Below are 21,019 nucleotides of genomic sequence, written 5' to 3'. Positions count from 1 at the left end.
GAAAATGATAAATGCACGAGTTGGCTGCAGTTTAGAGTGTACCTATACCTCGAGAAATGAAATTCTCAAGGAATTTGGACCTACCCGTGTAGTTGTTTCTTGGCGGTGATTTTATGCTCTAAATCTTAGTTTCTCAGTGATTCGTACCGTGTATTGCACTCGAGCGGCCGCTAAATGACAGCAGAGGCTGTCGATTATATGTGCGCGCATACAGGTTGTGGAGTTTTGAAAAGGAAGTGCTCTATTAAGGGCTGAAAGAAAAGAACACCCATTCTGGATCACAATCCATTGAGCAACGACGTTTTTTAATGTATTTTGAGCCGACTTCATTGCATTTCTTACCGGTCCCTCTTATGGTTGCAGTTTGCTGGTTCCTGAAGTGCCGGTTAAAATAATTTTGAAGCAGCAAAAACGCAGGAAACTGATGTCACCGGGAACGGAATTTTGCGTGACGCAGCGATGACGCCACAGCCACGAGTAAAACTCTCGTGCTTGGGCTGAAAGCACGAGATGAGTTTATGTTTTCATAGTTTTTAAAGTGACCGAAAAATGAGCGACTATTTTTGGTGGTAAAGGAACGATGCGTGTCGGGAGGCATGTAATATTCGCGACGTGCTAGTCGCAGGCTTGCCCGCAGAAATTACTCCTGCCGAGGTCACGAGCAACGTTGCGATTGCGCAGAAGCAAACGCAAAGCAGCCGTGCAAATCGTCTGGATGCTCTGGAGATACATGGTAGCGCAAGACGACAAGAACGACGAACTAGAAGATTGGACAAGCCCTACCAAGTCTAAAAATACTACAGAGCCGATACCAAAATACAACAGGAATTTTTGTCGTCCTGTCGTTACAACAGATTTTTCTGTAGTATTGCGAAGTTGTCTGTTGTTGCGACAGAACTGCCTCTGTCGTTACGACAGGAGACTGCTCAATACTGCAGAAAATCCTGTTGTTACTGCAATAATTTTTGTTATGAAGTCCCAAAGTGCAACAGGAAAATTTTGTGACAAAAGAAAATTTTCTGTTGTGTTTTTCAATAGGGTATACGTTGCTCTTACCGACCAACCTATCGCGACCAATCAGTAATCTAACTGCCACCTGCCACGGTGCGCAGTTTGCTCACAATCCGGTGGGCAGGTCGTGATGACGCCGCAAGGTTACGTGACCTATAGGTGGCCCATCTGCCTCCTAGGTTGCCTCCCTGGGTACCTTTCGTGGATTTTTTCTCTCACAGTCAACGACGACGACGCCGGATTTTCTGCGACAGGAGATCCGTAACGATATCGCGTTAATACCATCAACTTTCCCTGACGATCTGGTAACTCCCTGAGGACGAGCCATAGTGAGGATATTCACCAGCATCGTCCTCGAGAAATGCTAGTCACTGTCAATACCCACAGGCAGCTCGTAGCAGGTCTCCCGCTCTGGTCGTGCCGGGTTGCAGCTCATCACCATCCATTGGAGGTCCATCTGCGAGAGGAAAAAAAGATAACGGGCGCTATTTTAGCATAAAAATTCTGGAACACTTAAGTAGCGTCAAGAGTGTAATACAATAACGTTGCTAACTATGCGGTTGTGAGGTGGTCGCATAAAGTTCCTAAGCTATCGCTCTGAACGTTCCTCAGTGGTCGGTGCGTAGTGCGCTCGGCTCACGACCCACGGGGCAGCGTTATGAGTGCCAGTTCGACGACACTTTTCTTTAGGGCAGTTGCTTTTCTTTCTTCGGAGACACCACGTGATGTTAGTGAAATGACGTCATGACCCTGTGGAGCAATGAAGAGCTGTGTAGTTGTGGGGTGTTTCAATTACCCGCGCTAGGTCATGTGGTTGTGACTTCACGGCCCTCTCGATCAAACCCGGTTTTTTCTACGCGCCAAATACGACGCCACGCTCTCCGCTGAATAGGATCCTTAACGCTATGGCGTTAAAAACTGAGCAAAGGACGGGACCCGGAAATGAAACATACGAAACGGGCGGACTAATAAAAATGTCGAAGAAGACGACACTTTCGATCCTGTGCGAGAGTCAGCAGCGAGACAAGCGTGTCTCCTCTTGTTGCAGACAAGAGACTGTGCGAGTTTGACTGACAAAACTGCTGTGCGACGGTACCTGAATATAGAGAAAACAATTGTGACACGCGCTGCAGTATTCTGTAGTGTGTATGCCATTCTGTGTCATAGTGCCTTTGCGCAGTTCTTTTCAGAGTCATGTACGATGCGGCCGGAAGTCGAGTCGTGAGATTCTCTGCGTGAAGTCGAAACGAACATGCTGCAAGTTACGAAGTAGTGAAGTTCAGATCAGGTGCTTTTGAATACAATAATTATTCAACCGATGGCTGCTTCAAGGGCTTTATTGATTGCTTGACATTTGTAGACTTCACGGGATAGGTCTACAAACGGGGTAATACTCTTTCGTTTGAAAGAGTATTGCGTATCCTGCGCAGACATGTCTGATCAGTAGTTTCCTTTGACAGTGCTTTTTCACTGTCTCAAAGGTAGAGCAGCTTCCGAATAAGTGCCTTCTTGAGAATGAGGTGGTGCCGATCGCAATAAATTTATATTGATAAACGGTGTTTTAGATGGCGGAGCGTTAGTGAGGCCCTCCGTTCTAGACCCCATTGGAGGATGCTGCCGATCGGGCCCTGTTCAACAGGTTCCTCTGATCGTCGATCGGATCATATGTGTTGGGCTTCGTATTGCCGGTATTGTTTTGTCTCTTTGACGTGCACAAACTGTGTGGCACATAGGCTTGTGTGTTCCCCGCAGAATGGGCATGTTTCCTGGTGTATCGTTGGATGTATCTTGTGCATTAAACTAAGGTGTGGGAAGCTGTCTGAAAATTTGTTTTGTCTTCATCACTGCACATGGAGGAATAAAGAACCGTAGCCATAACCAAGGTCTGCTTGCACAGAGCAAATAAGAGAGTCTAGTTCCCTGTATAATCATATTCGCGGTCTAAATTAAGTCGAGTGTTGGTTTGCTTTGGTTTTACGGGTTTTAACGTCTCAAAGCGACTCAGGCTATGAGGGACGCCGTAGTGGAGGGCTCCGGAAAATTTCGACCACCTGGGACCTTTAAGGAGGAAAGCTTTCTGGTCGAGGCAATCATATTAAAACTTAAAAATTGGCGCCGTAAACACTCCTGGTTAAGAGGAAAGGAAAGACGCATAAGTGGCTGACTTATGCGCCTTTCCTTTCTTTTGGGTGTGAAGGTGGACACCTCAGCCGCGCTTTGAGATGATGATGGTGTCCACCTAAAAAGTGAGGAAGTTATGCGACTTTCCTTTCCTCGAAACCAAGAGAGGGTTTAGACAGCAAATAGGCTAGAAGCGAGATAGTCTTATCTGCTTTGTGCAAGCGGGCCCTGGATTACGAAATTGCAAGATGCCACGGAGGGCATCGCATTCTCGCACTGTATACGTACCGGCACCGTGGACAGGTCTGACTCGTACTTGGCGATGTTAACGTCACCGTTGACGTCGATGGGCGCCCTGGGGACGAGCTCGAGGCTCGAGTGCTTCTCGCAGTCCAAGTAGAGCACCGCATGGTCTCGGAAGACGCTGATGTCCACCTTGTGCCACCGCTGGTCGTCGACCTGCACACGTGCACAAGATGAGTGCGGTCATATACCGCATATGCCGTTTCTTGTTTCTAAACAGTGCACATCGCGCTGATGTATGATGCAAGGATGTAGAAGTAAGCCTTGTGGCTTTCACAACGAGAAAAATTGTTGGCAGCGCTGCTTACTACCCAGCGAGGAATACGCCTTAGCGCCTATTATTCACTGACGCCGCAGAGGGTGAGGGGGACACCGGCCTCTGAGCAGCTAGCTTACGCGTTTGTTGATCGATAGTACTGTTGTGTGGACAGCCTGCGCACAAATATTAACGGAAGAAAACTTGTGATATTCCGTAAAACATGCGTTCAGCTCATATCTGAATGAGTTTACTCTGTTCTGCCTTCCTGCTTTGACAAGGTCAACGCGTGGTTAGGTTCCAAGTGCTCTCGATACTTTTGTGCATCACAGTACTATATGCATGGGGGCACTGAAAAATTAGCTTGCCCTTACATAAATGGTCTATAGTCCACCGAGATAAGTGAGGAGTTACTGCGTCGTTTCCTTTCCTCAAAGACTAATTTTCAATTTTCAGTCTATAGACCTCTTAATGACTCTATTGCGTTCCTGTAGTAATTTCTTTTTGTCTATGTCTACAAACTGTCTGTAGACAAAAGTCTACTAAAAGTATATGGCCATAAATCTATAGATTGCCTATAGACTGTCGATAAGATTTGTAATGCCTATAGACTGTTATCTAGGGTTTGTCAATAGAGAGTCTATTAACTTTATAGACAGAAGTCTAGGGACAGTCTATAGGCTGTCTGAATAAATTTTTGTGATAGTGGTCGTTCTGCAAAGTCGCCGGCAAGCACTTAATGTGCGAGACGGAAGCCGTGAGCTCGGAAAACGAAACTATATAGTGTAACACAGCCTGTTCACGGGAAAGCCTGCATACAAACAATTGGCTTCTTGCCCTCGCATTACAGTTAGCCGCCAAAAGTTTGCTTATGGATAGCCATATATGACGCTATATGACAATGTCCAGTGACTTGATGGCTTCACACGCTTGCTCGAATGTGTTAAGCTGTTTATTTACCCAGTGTAGGCACTCTTGTCAAAGTCATGAAACTTTACAAGGGCCGGCTCAGTTGGAGGGCTTTTCCTTTTATAGTAGGATACAACTTAAAAAAAAAAACAGCAGTTGTTAACACTGGGCCACGGTCCGCGGCGTACTGTATTACTCCGCTAGCCAGTCACAAAAGTGAACGAAATCAGCTTTTCAATATTTTACTTTATTAAACAAGCCAGGTATAAAAATTCTAGAGTTTATAACTTTTTTTCTCATGGTTAACTTCTTGTTTAGGTGACAAGAGAAGTTTTAACAACGGCCTACATTTCTGTCGTGGAGGAATTCTGTGCGCCGGTCCTGAATGTGGGCGGAGCTTCACTGCAGACTTAAGTTGTATCCGACTATAGTAGTTGGTTTTTGGGAAGAAGGGACCTAGATTTTTTTTAAAAATCCTATTCAGGCTCATTTCCTGAGCCCTCGGGGGTGTAGCTCAGATGGTAGAGCGCTCGCTTAGCATGCGAGAGGTACTGGGATCGACACCAGCACCTCCAATGACATTTATTTATTCTAAAAAAAAATCTTTCATTTTAAAAATAGATGTCATATCAGAGGAAATAGTGTACAGACGGTATAAAAGATCAGTATGGAGCTTCAGATTTTTCTAGTTTTGTTGTAGCCGTCGCTGAAGTACGCCTTCGTAGCCATTCTGCCAAACGGAAGCCCCGGTTCCTTGAGTGACAGACACTTTTAGTATTTCTTATCTTTTGCGCCACTTGAATGCTTTGGGCTAAGTTGTGAGGGCATACAGGGATCGCCCTTTGCCCAAATGCTCCTATTTTTATTCTCTATTTGTAAATCGTTGTAAAACTATTTTTAGTCGCGTAAGGTGAATGAAATTGAGAGAGAAGGACGCACGCATCTGATGCCTGTGAGCCATGTGCCATGCTTCTCTTGTGCGTTTCATGTTGCTATTTTGTAGTGCCGGACATGATTCATGTCCGACAAGTGATTCCCCAGCTATACTCGCTCAATCATGCGCCATGTTTCTGCCTGGTCCACCGACACGCTAGTGGATGACATCCGGCAAGCTGTAGTCAGCCACGTGCCATCCGTCTGTAGGTAAGCACGTTGTCGCAACTGGATCAGCACCAATTAGCCTGAATGAAACGCAGTCCGTTGTTACCGGTGGGGCGTTTGTGGAACACTTGGCTGTCTGAATGATTCCATACAATAAGACTCTTTAGCAGAGCATATCACGTAAACTTCGGACGACCTCTGCCCCTCTTGAATTGACTTTGAGTGGTATACTAATGAAGCCTGCCTAGGGAACAATCTCCGTCTCTCAGCGTCGCGCCGGTCAACTTGACGGCGGCGCGCTGCCAAGTTTTCCGGAACGGTGTCGACGGAGAAAGGGCATGACCGGTCTCTCTCCCGTTCGATCTCATTCTCTGCTTTAAATTTCTTTCGACTCCGCACTGCTCCTCGTCCGGGGGTGTAGCTCAGATGGTAGAGCGCTCGCTTAGCATGCGAGAGGTACTGGGATCGATACCCAGCACCTCCATGACTGTTTTTTTTTTTGCATTTCGAGGTGCCGTAGTGGAGGGCTCTGGATTGGTTCCGACCCCACTGGGTTCATTGACTTCGTCTACGACACGTACTTTCTGCATTTTACCTCTATCGAAATGCGAACCCCGCGGCCAGGATTCGATTACGCTGCCACGAACTCGACGGCCGAACTCCACATCAACCGAACCATCGCGCCTGCTATGTTAACGATGTCACACGTGAAGAGCATATATATCGTACAGAAGATATCAAAGAATATTTTATTCGCAGTTCAGATTTCGCCGTCGCAGCTGTTCTGCCAAGCGGAAGTCGATGTTCGCACCATGCACCTGAGCGCTGTGGTCTAAGCTGTGAGCTTGTGGGGACCCGCGGCACGGTCGACCGCTTCTAGTCTCGATTAGCAGCGTAAAACCGAATGAAGTCTACAGGACCACAGCGCCGAGCCGACGGTGAACTGTAGCCGTGTTTATGTATTCTTTTTGTTCATTTCGCACCTGCATCGCTAAACGGCAATAATACAGGGGGTAAGAATCACATACACACAAAAAAATCATGCACTTAATTCACGCGTGAATAGTCTTCCTTTGGTATACAACAATAACATATGGTGGTAAAACATTCAATTAATGGAGTGATCTGGCAAAGAACGAGTAACCGAGCACGTCACCTCTAAAAGTAAATTCATACACTTTTAAATTACGGTTCCTTCTCTTCGAAGGATACGATGGCGCCTTTAAGTAAATCATCTTTGTCTATAACAACCTTAAAATCATAAATATACTTCAAACATTTCAATATGAGATTTCTTCGCGCTTTCAGATCTGGCCATTGAAGATTGCTTTTGCTTTCTGCCATTTGCCACGCTTTTGATCTTTTCAGGTTGTACGCAAGGACGGCCTGTAGTCATAACTGGCCATTTACAGGTTCAGTTATGGGTATTTTTTTTCTGTCTTTTCTGCTAACACATTAATCAGTGACTAGCTGCAGATATGTCACATACATATATGTTAGCGTGCGTCGTTTTGTTCGCGCCGAACTATTTCTGCAGTGTACAGACATGAGCTAACCAGGTCAGAAAAAGCCTCTTCGACTTGTGTATACCTTCCTGCCACCGGGACGTTTGTGAAACAATCCGCCTGCTGCTCTACCTCGCAATGATCACCGGCCGGAGGACAAACCAAACAGGTGCCAGTGGTAAAAACAGTTCTTGGCGGATGTCGTGCCAACTTCTGTCTGCCCGTGCCGCTCTACTGGCGCATGCCTAAGCCGGAAACGCACACAACAACCTGTCTTGGGTCGCAGAGACCGGTCGAGGCACACGGCTCGTTGCCAACTTTTCCGAAACGGTGTCGACAGGTTGAGCGCTCTTTTTGCACCCTCTCCCGTTCGAACTCATTAACCGGTTTAAATTTCTTTATACACCGCGGTAATCCTCGTCCGGGGGTGTAGCTCAGATGGTAGAGCGCTCGCTTAGCATGCGAGAGGTACTGGGATCGATACCCAGCACCTCCAAGGATGCTTTTCTTTTATGTTTTTTAAAGCAGAGTGGTGTGGGCTCACGGAACAGGTCTAAAATGATTTTTTTTATAGTTGCTGTAAACCAATTCCGAACAGACGGTGCGTAATGGTCGGAAAATACGCTTGTGAAATTTCTTTGTACCTGAAGATATCTGGAGACGATTACAAACGAGGACTTATCCGAAACCAGCTAGTCTTAGCCAGTGGTATCCGGGACAATTATCGGATAGATGTGTCGGTTATGTAATGGTAGGGCAGATATCTCTTAGACATTGTATGGATCTGTCCTAAAACATAGGACATACACAAATAAACTAGGACAGAGGATCTTTGGGAGACTCCAGTGCACAGCTCAGACTCGGCTTAGAATCGTCCGACTGGCCGAAAACGGCGTCCGGGTCCAATGACTCCTGCAGGTCGTACGTCGTCTAGGCGGATGGGCCGACGCCAATCTTGTATCTGTCGGAAAACAGTTACCTACTACTACTACCTGACACAGGGTAACTGGAGGTGTGCGCATACAAAAATTTTCTAATACGAATCGAATAAGCTTCTAGCAACAAATCAAATGTCGAATAACGAGCTGCAAATGCATTTATTCAAGAAAGAATTTGAATTTTCACATGCTGGAGCATTTAACTTTGTTAAAGAATGAACGAGTAAGCCTCAACATAAGGCATGGTTCGGATCAGTAAGACTGCAGGTTGAAGCGCCGTCCTTGTTAGGTTTCGCAGTACACGTCAGGCAACTTTGTAAGGAAGGGGAAAAAAAAAAAAACTACGTGGAGGTGCTGGGTATCGATCCCAGTACCTCTCGCATGCTAAGCGAGCGCTCTACCATCTGAGCTACACCCCCGTACGAGAAACACTTCGGAGTGGAAGGACATTTAAAACAGTAAATGAGGTCGAACGGGGAAGGGAAACAACGCGCTCACTCGCTTGTCCCTGTTTTCCCCGCTGGTGCGACCGTCGTGAAAGGGTACGTGGCTGCGCGCGTAGCCAGCGCTTACGTGAGGGTGTCCCTCCTTTCTGCGCACACCATACGTGTCGTTGCGGTCGGCGTCCATGGTACTGCGCCGCTGAAGAATCTCTATTTTTGTGTATCTGCACAATAGTTTGCATGCTTTTGTTCATTTATTCTGTTCACTGAACAAGATAAACGTGCGTGGAGCGTAAAAAAATATTTTCTTGAATCTATCTATTGTATGCATGACTACGGTTGGACACAACTCAAGAATGAAACGGCAAATGCCCCTCAAATCAACGGCGCCGCCCAGTTCTCATGACGTCGCGGTTCATTCCCTTGGATCTGCTAGCGTGAGATCGCCGGAGAGTGGCAGATGAAAGAGGTTTAACTACGGCTTAATAGAATTAATGCATGTCTTCCGTAAGGCGCTCCATGTACCCCGTAAAAATGATACACGCAAAGTGAGCGCGCATGCGTTGTTTGTTATTTCATCGCCTGTGTTTTTAAACAATTTTGGTGACTAAACGCAGCGGGACGCGCTGTATTTCAGCAGGAGTAAATCTACCGCGATAATTGCAATGGACACAATCAAACGAAAGTAGAAGAAAGATATTAGTGACGCGGCTAATTCCAGTGAGAATACTAAAAAAAATGACGAAACAGCTGCAAGAAATACATTAGGATGCTATAAACCGGTCATGTGGTACCGGCTGCCTCATGACCATTTTTACGAAAGGCAGCTTGTAAAATTAGGCAGGATGATTAGTTGATTACATTTTTAATGCTGTTTTGGTGAGCGCAAGTACTTACGGAAGACATTACTCTACATCCGATCCATTTACTTTCCAAGGCGGCATAAAGTGGCTACGGATTGTTTTTTGGACTAAAAGCTGCGATGTGAAGCTTCAGCCTCGCCCTACTAATGTTACGCAAGGTGTATGACGTCATCTGACAGGATTCGCTCGAGAAACTGGCACCAGACGTCGCTGCGCGGCGCGGCAGTGGGGACTAGAAAAAAATGTTTGTAAATTGTTCGGCTCACTTTCGAGGACTTGAACACTGCCTATAATCTTCATAATACTGGCACTTTGTAGCAACTTTCACATCCACTTCACGAACACTTTAATAAAAGCGCCTACGACTGTATTATATGCGCGATTGTATTAATGTGACAGTGGCACCAACTCCTTGAACAGTTATCTTATTCTAAGAAGAGAAGAATGTCTACTTCTGTTTAATGCGGTCTTTTCGGTGAGCATACGTGCTCTCTATACGCATCCATCATTGCGTGCGTAGCAGATGACTTACCCGGACGTTCTTGAAGCGCAGCGTCTGCCTGTTGCCGGTGATGTCCTGGGCGAACAAGTCTAAACGGTTCTTCCTGGAGAGCACGTTGAGGCCGAACTGCGCGGTGCCCCGGACGTCGGTGACGCGGATGAGGAACCAGGGGTCGGTGCGACTGCTCCGCTTGCGGAACGTCGCCACGAACGAGAACTCCTCGGGTAGGCCACGCGGAAACACGGCCCTGCAGCGATGGTGGGGCGGGTAGACGCGTCTCTTATTCACGTCGGTCAGTCATTTCGGCTACGAAGCACTTATTGGAAACGCGCGTATGTCGTGCAGCTATTGGGGAGACGGATTGTTGGTTCATGCGCATCAAAAGTAAAAACAAAAAGCGAATTTTTCGGAGGGACACTTAAGCTCCGCCTTAAGGGTATGACGCGTGAGGGTTAGTGGGTTCCAGTGGTGCAATGAGTCTTGTACATTTTACGGAAAACAAGTTACCGATCACAATTACAGTCAGTTCGTCTGAAGTATAATTGATTTCAGTGGACAATTACACAGCCCATGAAAAGTAACTGAACAATTACAAATAAGTAATTGATTACTATTTTTGGGGCGGATTGGAGTCTTTCGTGTCTTCTTTTATTCCCGTCTTGGTTGCACAGTTTTTATTTTCTATTGGAATCAGCTCAGGACAGGAAGAAGCGGATGATGCTCATTAGAAACGGCTGAAGGAGGAAAAAAAAGGAGACATTGTGGTGGTCGTCAGGTAGGCGACCCCGACCACATTTGTTCAGGCTCCGTCCATTAGACGGTCGACGGAGCGGCAGCAGTAGCGTCCGGTCGAGGTGTAGGTCGTTGTTGTTGTTGTTGCCTCAAATACCATGGCAGGTCCCAGCAACTCTCGGGCGCTCGCGCTACCAGCTTTAGCCTCTTCGCCGGCGGCGCTAGTGGTGAAACTATAGTCCCGCTACAACATCAGTGCATAATTAGTTTCGTTGCTAATCTTTGTGTAAGAAAAGCGCGGCACTGGTATTAGATTTGTGCGGGTAATTAAGACCGTGATCGTCGCATGGCTTGGATGTACAGACAAGCTGTCTCTTTCAAGAACGAACATGGGTCATTCCACGCCAAACGCACCAGTGTTGGCGCTCGACCCCCTCCTATATTTTGGATAAAATTTGTGGCTCTTTATTGAACCGCTGAAGTAATTACCCTTAATAACTTTGGAGAAAAAAATTTCCTGGTAATGTGACAGCCCTTCTAATTTCCCAGAGTGCAAAAGTTGGTGTGAGAAAAAAATTTACAGAAATAAAAAAAGTTTACTTTTGGGCTTGAAAAGTTTTTAGAGATAATGAATATGCATTGTGGTTTTTATCCACACAGCAAAAAAATTTGTAGAGCAAATTTTTGTGTTGCTTTATTTCATTTTCTTCATCCCCCTCCCCCCGTCCAAAAAAAAAAAACACCACTTTCGCAATTTTTTATGCTCTTTCGCGACATTGGCGACCAACGTCACATGTTTCGCCGCTTTTCTATAATATGTGCTACCTCATTGAACAGTTTAAAGTGTGATACAACATAGTATCTTCCATAAAAAAGTGTCGAATTTAAAGAAAAAGTGTGCTGTGCGGAGTTTTCGGGCAAAATTTTCGTGCAGAGGCGTTCCAAGTAAAAATATAAATTGTAGCCCAATTGATAGCTAGTTGCATTGAAATTTTGCTCAGCGATCTTCATAGGAGCCTTTTTTGCTTTAAGCGAAAAAATAAATTGAAATTCAGCTCTGTACCTCGACCCGTATACGGTTGCCCCGTACCGCCGCTGCACTGCTCGGCATGCTTCCGCCGGTTCCCGAGAGCCGTACGCTGTCCGGGAAGCGCGCTGCAGCAGACACTAAAGAGATAAGAGTGCTCTGCGTCATCAGCGAAGCCTGCGTGTTGGCCGGCTGGAAAATCAAAATCGGTCCACGGCGCCATGACTGTCGCGACGGCTTAGTCGCAATGGCTGAGTACGCATGACGTAGGGAAACGCAATGCTACATGGGCCGATGGCTAGGCAGCGCAAAAGCGGCGTTGTGATAGCGGCGGCAAGGTGGCTTTAGTAGGCTGCGTGCGCTGTTCGTAAGACGTCAGCCGCTTCGTGACTTCGGCAGTGATTATGGAGACAACACGAGAGCCTATGCAAGCAAGTCGATCCGCGGCCTTTGAAAATCGCCATGGAGGTGAGCCACCATATTTCAGTTATCCTCCGGTTGTAAGCGCAATTTAGACCATACATCAAACGGGAATTGCATGAGGCTATGCTCCTCGCGACGCTATGTACGATGGCGCGCGTGCGCCGCTGGCACACGCCACGAAGAGAAGAGCCTTGCTATAAAACCGCGCGTTTTAACTGCAGCATCCGTTGCTACCGCTTCAACATTCAGTCGCCTCGCGTTGTCAAGAATGTATATGACCCCACAGTATACCAAATCAGGATTGATAAAATCGATGATGGAAATCCTTCTTTGATAACATACAAACGCAGTGGCACTAACTATATTTTAAGGTGCTGATACTGTTACTAACTGACCGGCATATAGGCCACAACATCTTTGCTCTTTTTACTAACCGCCGCGTTGCCTGAGTGGTTATGGTGCTCAGCGGCTGGCCCTAGAGAAGCGGGTTCGATCCTGGCCGCGGCGGCCACGGCCGTGCTCGCCCTGCGGTTCGATGGCGGAACACGGGGCAACCACGGCTCGAGGTACAGCGCTGGACTTCGAAAGTGTTTTCTCGCTTAAAACAAAAAAGGTTGCGATAAAAATCGCTGAACGAAAGTTCAATGCAACTATATAGCTATCAATTGAGCTAGAATTTATGTTTTTACTAGGAACGCCTCTGTGCGAAAATTATGACCGAAAACACTGCACAGCACACTGTTATTTAGTTAGACATTTTTTTTTCTGAAATATATATACTGCGTTGTGTCATACTTTAAACTATTTATTGAGATAGTACATATTATAGAGAAGCGGCGAACATGTGGTGTTGCTTGCCAATGTCTCGAAAGAGCATAAAATATCGCAAAAACCATGTTTTTTGGGGAAAGTAATGAAATAAAGCAACACAAAATATCTGCGCTACAAATTTTTTCTGTGCGAAAAAAACCACACTGCGTATTCATTATCTCTAAACACTTTTGAAGCCCGAAAAGAAAATATTTGATTTTTTGTAAATTTTTTTCTGACGCCAACTTCTGCCCTCCTTTGAGAAATTGGAGGGGCTATCATAGACCAGGAAATTTTTTTCTCGAAAGTTATTAAGGGTAATTACTTTAGCTGGTTCACTAAACAGTTACAAGTTTTATCGAAAGGATGGGAGGGTGTCGAGCGCAAACACTGGTACGTTTGGCGTGGAATGATCCACGGCAGTTTTGTATGCTCCGCATGTCCGTGCTCTCCATCCTCGTGTGCGCATTTTCTGCGCGTTTTCGCATGTAATCAACCCATGCTGCAAATGAGTCGTCACTCAGCAAGTCAAGAGCTGCACGGACTTCGCCAAAATGGGACCTCTGCTAATCTCCAGAAAAAGGAAAAGTTCTCTACGAATATGGTTTCTCATCAAGGTGTTTGAGCATAGTCAATCTCATTAATGCTGCGCCTCAGCGCAACAGTTGCATGCGTTGGGTCATTCTGGCCTCTATTGCACTCCACGAACTTCTGATGATGAAGTCTACGGGCTTAATGCGGACATCATCATCAGAAGTTCATGGAGTGCTTTTCACCTATTGCGACCTTTCTTTCATCAGTGCGGCCCGCTTGGCTGTAAAATGGTGCTGTGCAGCTAGCTGTTGGGGGACGGGAGTCTCAAACGGCTATGCGAGACGGAGGTCGGGACTCTTCCCTCTGTCAGCTTGCCCTTGCCATTGGCGGTGCGGGCTGGGTAACATTATTTTTCTTTCTTTTTCTCTGCCCTCACCAATATATGTCAGCTTGCCCTCGTGCGTAGGCGTGTGATTAGCTCCGCTTCATTGTAAGCTGGTTCCGCCCGTTCGTCCATGCGTCCCGTGTGAGCGCAGCTACGCGTAGCAGCTTACATGTGCCATGGTATGAAAACTGGCTCATGGGCATAAACTCGCTTGATGTATGAATCGGGTGCATTCCGGTGTAGTGCTACCACTTTAGCTGACTGATGACTGGTCGGCAGATAACGCATTTAAATAGGTTTTATGCAAGTGAGAAGCGCTGCACTTTTCATTGACTTCGTCGCACATAGTCACATTAACAAACTGTTTCTCGTCAGAATTTGAAGTCGCGCTCGCTCTTCTAGCTCTTCATACCCGTTACGAAGTCGTAGCTGTTTCCCACCTGATTACAATCATAGTTGCTCTCATGGTGCTCTTATGGGTCGTATGGTTACGGCGCTCGGCTGCTGACCCGAAAGACGCGGAGTCGATCCCAGCCGCGATGGTTGCATTTCGATGCAGGCGAAATGTTATAGGCCCGTGTTCTGTACGATGTCAGTGCACGTTAAAGAACCCAAGGTCGCCGAGATTATATGGAGCCCTCCACTACGGCGTCCCTCATAGCCTGAGTCGCTTCGGGACGTTAAACCCCCATAAACCAAAACCATCTTTCTGTTTTTCTTTTCATAATTACACTGTCGTTTTCTCTCTCCTGCTTCCAAGGGCGTCGGCATTGTACAGGCGTGCAATGTGACTTGCAACACCACTATCCGGACCTGAAGTGGCTTTTACCAGCCCACTCACGCGCACGTCCATGGTTCTTATACCGTGGTGCACATGACATAGGTCAATAGTCTTCATGCCACATGGTTTATCTGAGCCCTATGGAGGATCTCCTATAGCACCTTTATGGACCGAAAGGTCATGAAGGGCGAGGACGACAGTTCTCCTCACCGTACAGAGATCCAGTGCTTAATGGGAGCCATAAGGAGGCCACTACGCGGCTGAAAGCAAAGCAAGTGTGTCCTGACTTTTGAACAAAAGTGTGTCGCTGCGATTCTTTCTTTCCCCCTTCTAATTCTCTCTCTCCACCTGTTCTCCCATGGGGCGGGTCAGGTGCCCACTACTCTGAGTGAGACAGTTACCGAGCCTTTGCTTCCTTCATCACCCCATATCCTTTCTCTATCTCCGATTGAGTAAACGTGAGCAGGAATGTAGCGTAACTGTAGTGTCGTGAATAAGGTGGCCACAGACAACTACGAAGGGAGAATAAGAGGAAGCACGAGTCGTCGTCTGCGTGCACACCTGGTGGGCAAGACGAGCTCGGCCTTCCTGGAGAGCCTGTAGGCCGTCTGGAGGCTGTTGGAACCGACGACCCGCCGGACTCCCGGGAAGTCGAACTGCACATCGTCCAGCCGGAACTTGCGGATCATGTCGAAGCCTGCTCGCAAAGGGGGAGAGAGAGAGAGGGGAGAGGAGGAAAGTAGCAACGCGATGCTCTGGTCTGCGTTGTTCTTCATAGCGTCCGCCAACAATCACGAGCAAGACTTAGTGAGCAGCGCAACTGGGTAAAGACAGGAGACAACATACACACTGTTTGCGAACAATTAGCCGTGACCGAAGTACTAGAAGTGGAGGTAATTAGGACAGACTCGTGGAATAGTGATTGTTGTGACGTCACGGTTAATCGGTGGTTAATCCTCTGCACCTGCTAGCCCTCTGCGATTTCCCGCTAGCAGGTGCAGTGAGATTAAGCACGTTGTCACGACAATCGGTCGACGCCATTGGCTAGAGGGCTGGTTTGAGGGGCAGCTGCCACTTCTCTCTCGAGTTAGCCGCAAAGCAACGGGAACATGGTGAATACAGGAGAAAATACAGCGCATTCATTTTCCATTTGAATCCATTTCAATCTATTTGGTTACAAATCTCCTTCTATATGCTACTTCCCATGGCTAGGACGAGTTTTCTAAAACCTGGTTGGCGCGAATCGCCCAATATTAGCGAAAATCTCACAGGCATTTGAAGTAATGCGCGTAGATTTCACGGTGATACCTTTTGCGCTAATCTCGGGGTCAATCAAATAACATTATCAGAGTCCATAGACTGTCAATGCAACCAGCGGCCATTAAAGGTAAAGGTCCAGAATCGCTTCAACATGTCGACGCGTACAGGTCATGCGATTAGTTTCCATACTGCCGACTCCAACACCAATCTTTCCTTGAGTTCAGTCAGTTGATACGCTTTAAAAACTACCTGCACATACCTGGAAGGTCATCTTGTCCTGGCTTTGCTCGCGGACAGACCTCGGTGACCTCGTTTTCCGTGTTGTCTGCAAGATGAGTTCACCATCTCACATTACGCCTGCAGAAGTTACCTGAAAACGCTGCGATTGTTTTGATGATCGATTGTTTAATGATGATTGTTTTGATGATGTAATGTAGGCCGTTACAAGCCGCTTCTGGAATGAGCTGGCTAGTATGCTTATTTTTTAATTTCGAGAACTTTCGAGCTGTTTGCTAGCCACTCGTCTTACACTAATCAGTCATATCGACAGTAAATAAGTAAAATTAGAAGCACTTTCACACTTATTTGTTTAGTGCGAAGATGCTCCGCTAGCAAAATAAACATCTGTACAAACACTATGTGCAAGTTTAAAACTACAGTTCATTTGAGTTCCGGTTTACTTCTTTATGCGGATTATGCAGATTTTGTTTCCTATGTTGCGCAGCTAACTAACTTGGCGTCAATGACTTTACGATGGCACAATGTTTGCTGGACCGCAATGATCTGTGAAGACAGCCAGTTTCATTTTTTTTTTTCTGTAGCGCTAGCTGATAACGTGGAGGTTCCCGGGCTAGACGTGTTTGTCGTCGTCGTCGTCAAAAAGTGTCTCTGCGGCCAAGCTTGACCAGAAGGAGGAGAATATAATAGAGGGCCCGGGTGCACTCCATGGGCGTGTGATCACGTGACCTCCCTGCTGCACGTAGCACGGGCCTTGCGCCTCGCGCTAGCTTTCCCAACACAGAGTGAAGGTTCCCGGCAAAGGAAAACGTGTGTTTTCGTAGTCAATTCGTATCCGTGCATGCATGACCAGGGAAACGGGGAAGGGGAGAGCGGGGACGAGGAAAGCGAGACGCCGGGCGGACGTACCATACTCCGGTGGCAGCCTGGTTATCGTCTCTTCGATGACAAACAGGTCGTTGTCGCTCTGTCCTCGTACGACTGCGAAAGTGGCGAGATTGAGTCAGCCAGAGCATGCCACGAAACAATGGGTTACTATCTGAGGCTCAGTTTCTTCTTGCAAGAAACATCGGAAAAGAAGCCACGATGATGTGGCTTAACTGGCCCCTACTGTCATCCAACCGTTAGATTCCAACGAAACATTTCGTTCAATTTGCTTGGTACGAACATCTCGTATAAGATTTTACTGCAGTGAAGTATTTGTTGAGAGGTGGAAGACTGGCGCCACGTTGTGATGGGTAACGGATTTTTTTTCGAGCTTAAAACCTTGTAGAATGGTCCTTTTTAAGTTATAAAACCTGCCTTTTCAGTAGAAGCATAGTAGAAGCATCTATCGATACAGACCAGCTTATAGATTGGCACGCACTTACGTTCTAACATGTTCTGTGCACCAAGTGCACGTAAGCATGCCTGTGTGTACTTGGTGCTAGGAGGATAATGAGATTAGAAGACAAACATGCTGCTGTATGATCGCTGCACGAGGTAGTCTTTCAAATAAGGCAGCGTAAATGAAATTCGCTAAACTGCTAGCGTCGTGTTTACTGGCCAAAATGTACGAATAACCAGGGTGGCCTCAACGGCTCCGTTCTTGAACGTCACTGTTGTCTCTGGTGCATTTGAGAAGGGACATCAGTGCGCGCGCCGCAGGCCAACAAAGCGCCTCCGAAACGCAGATTTGCGACTTTTAACGTGATAGCGTTAGAGAGGTCGTTCGAAGGAAACCCCCGATGTCCTTTGACGAAAATGCGGATTGGCCGAGAGGGTCGTGACGTCACAGCCTCTTGACCTTGCGCTGTTAATTCTGACCCGAAAAACGCGGGTTCGATACGGGCCGCGGCGGTCAAATTTCGATGGGGGCGAAATTCTAGAGGCCCGTGTGCTGTGCGTTGTCAGTGCACGTTAAAGAACCCCATGTGGTCGAAATTATTCCGAAGCTCTTCAGTACGGCGTCCCTCATAGCCTGAGGCGCTCTGGGACGTTAAACCCCCTTAAACCATAAGCTATCAAACAGCCCGCAACTATCACGCGCTACAGCAGTGATCACGTCACTACACAATTCTTCGTTGGTCCACAGGGTGGTGACGTCGTTCCACCAGCATTACGCGGCGTCTCTGAAGAAAGAAAAGCAATTTTGCCGAAAAGAAAAAAAAAGTGCTATGAGCAGGACGATAACCGGAGGGCGATTAGAGAAGTCTGGTATAATTCACTGCCACCGGAATGCCTTCTCCTCGCCGATTTGTGTTAGCTAGATTCGAAGAGAAAGAAACGCTGTAAAAAAGAAGGCTTTGTTCGTGCCTTGAATTATGGTGCCAAACCAACGCTTAAAAAAAATTTGTAAGGGACACTTAAGCTTCTCCTTGAGGGTATGACGCGATAGCGGTATGCGGAATGGATCATTCTCTACTTTACATTCATACATTCTTCAAAGCACTTCTGACAGAATGCTGCAACTGTGGGCTTCTGTGACCCAGGTTGCTTTTCCGAAGCACTATCTCGCGAGCAATCATTAATTTAACTGCCCTCTGCCACGGCGGTCAGTTTGCTCAAATCCGGGGGGGGGGGGGGGGTGGCGCAGGTTCTGATGACGTCACAAGGTCACGTGGCTTAGGTGGCCCAAATAGGTTGCCGGAGCGGCTGCGGGACTTCGAACGGTGGCCGCCGACGCCGATGCCGGACAGTTTTTAGAGCGAAAGCTCTACTTCACGACCAAATCTGCAAAAGCCGGGTCATCGCTGAAGCCTTGACCTTGACCTCCTTCGCTTGGAATGGCACGTTACTTAAAATCAGTTCTGTGGTGATCGGATACTCTTAATATTTTCCACCTTTGGTGTAAACCTGACGACGCTAAACTGCTTCACGTTAACTTCAGTGCGTTATTTTTATTACTGTTTATATCCGCTTCAATAGATACAATATCGAAAATATTCCAAGCCGCGCTGTTACAATGTTAGCTTAGAAGTTACTGGGGCGCGTTACTGGTTTTTTGCTTACCTGTGAATAGTAGCACTGCCGCCGTCAGGCAGTGTAGGGCGGACAGCATGTTCTCTGAGCAGCGTCCACTGGGTAGGCGGCGCCGACGCGCTGCAAAATAGAGGAAAATCGAACAGCCACTTCATCAAAACTGCCGAATACGCGGAGGGGAAGTTGAGCCTGCCGACGTGTTTCGGGGTACGGATGAAACAATTCAGGGGCGATAAATTCGATTTATGCGGAGCAATTTCGATAACATTCTTCTTTCACTCTTCTATTTACTCCAGTTTTGTTTCTATTCCAGTTTGGACTACGCAACTACGTGAAATGTTTCACTCGTTAGATTGCGCCGAGTCGTCATACCGCCACCGACGCAGTAGCTCACCGGTTAAGCGATTGGACACTGCACTGGCGGATGGCTCTTTTAAACATCCACTGGTGGGTGTTTGTGAGACCCAGGTTACTCTTTTCAAGCACTGCGAGAAGGAATAGCTCCCGCGCCCCTTATAAAAATGGTCTATAGACAGCCTGTAGACTTGTTATATACTTTATTGCCTTCCTATAGATATTTATTTTTCTCTCTTCCTAGTCTATAAACTATCTATATCTATATACAAAAGTCTACTGAAAGTGTATAGCCATAAATCTATAGATTGTATATAGACTGTCTATAGGATTTGTTTTGTCTATAGGCTGTTCCTTAAGGTTTGTCTATGGATAGTCTATAGACTTTATAGACAGAAGTTTATGAACAGTCTATAGACTGTCTAAAACATTTTCTAAGGAGCAAGCTTCATTTCTGGACACAGTTCTTCTAGAGGCTGCATATTATTGCGCGTAGGCCTTGTGTTGCCTGGGTCATTTTATTCTTAGTCATTTTTGTTTTTGCTTGGTCATTCTGCTTCCAGCGTCTCCCTCCTCTCCCCTACAAGAGGAGAACGGAAGGGGAGAGGGAAACGGTTGACAGGTGGAGAGAAGAAAATCTCCCTAAGCGCCACCTGCCTTAAAAACAAACGCTCTCCAATTCGCCGCAAACATAATTGGTTTACACTCACGTTATGCGTTCGCCGCCGCGGTGGCTCAGTGGTTAGGGCACTCGGCTGCTGATCCGAAACACGCGGGTTAGATTTCTGCTGCGGCGGTCGCATTTTGATGAAGGCGAAGCTATAGGCTCGGGTACTGTGCGATGTCAGTGCACGTTAAATGACTCCAGGTGGTCGAAATTTCCGGAGCGTTTCACTACGGCGTCCCTCATGGCCTGAGTCGGTTTGGGACGTTAAACCCCAATAAACTAAACGTAATTCCTTGCTTCTGTCAGCGTGGTATGGTGAATATCCGGTCATAGCACACTCAGTGGTAATGGGTGGCGTAATGCGCGTGCGAGAAGTCCTACAATCCGAGTTATGTGCAATACCTGTCGTCTGTGGTACTCCTCTCTTCGACACGAATATGTGCACTCGAGGACGAACCAGCTGACCCGCAGCGAAGTACTAATTAATTTCGTTCACCGTTGTATTTTTGAGCTTTCGTCTTTCTGCGGACAGTACAAACGCGCGAACGACACGTTGCAGCAAGGCGTGAATGCCAATGGCACGCATGCCAGACCCGTAGCACCATATACATAGACGGACGTGGCATTACGAATGCGCTGTCGTGAATTAGGTTCAATCTAACAAAGGTTAAGTCCTTCTCCAGCCGAGTGGCGTGCCTCTCCTCCACTTTTTATTACGTCGGTAGCGAGGCGGTGTCGTTGACTGCGTTCTCTCAGGCGCCGCGTGACGCTATGCTGCGCCGTAGACGCTCCCCCCCTCACCTCCTTTCCCCTTGTGCATAATCAGACGGCGGGGGGAAGTTCCGGAAGACGGCGCGCGACTCCATCCATCCTGCCTTGAGGTCTGAGAAGGCCTC

At 47.2% G+C, this 21,019-nt stretch overlaps 1 protein-coding gene and 3 non-coding genes across 4 annotated transcripts in view; 2 read left to right on the top strand and 2 right to left on the bottom strand.

Annotated features, from left to right (window-relative positions):
- LOC144107858 (uncharacterized) overlaps positions 1-21,019 on the bottom strand; it is a 58,731-nt gene that overhangs the window by 32,047 nt on the left and 5,665 nt on the right. Inside the window, 7 exon segments of the mRNA XM_077641072.1 lie at positions 1,397-1,468; positions 3,421-3,591; positions 9,983-10,199; positions 15,206-15,341; positions 16,164-16,229; positions 17,051-17,122; positions 19,133-19,222. Coding sequence (XP_077497198.1) covers positions 1,397-1,468; positions 3,421-3,591; positions 9,983-10,199; positions 15,206-15,341; positions 16,164-16,229; positions 17,051-17,122; positions 19,133-19,181 — 783 coding nt within the window. The 5' untranslated portion in view covers positions 19,182-19,222.
- Positions 6,113-6,185, top strand: TRNAA-AGC (transfer RNA alanine (anticodon AGC)). Its single transcript has one exon. It is a non-coding gene; the product is annotated as a tRNA-Ala (tRNA).
- On the top strand, positions 7,630-7,702 carry TRNAA-AGC (transfer RNA alanine (anticodon AGC)). The gene has a single exon. It is a non-coding gene; the product is annotated as a tRNA-Ala (tRNA).
- On the bottom strand, positions 8,491-8,563 carry TRNAA-AGC (transfer RNA alanine (anticodon AGC)). Its single transcript has one exon. It is a non-coding gene; the product is annotated as a tRNA-Ala (tRNA).

Source organism: Amblyomma americanum, chromosome 10 (genome assembly GCF_052857255.1).
Source record: "Amblyomma americanum isolate KBUSLIRL-KWMA chromosome 10, ASM5285725v1, whole genome shotgun sequence".
Taxonomy (NCBI): Eukaryota; Metazoa; Arthropoda; class Arachnida; order Ixodida; family Ixodidae; genus Amblyomma; species Amblyomma americanum.
Note: the sequence above shows the minus strand (reverse complement) of the source record. Positions and strands in the feature narration are given on the sequence as shown.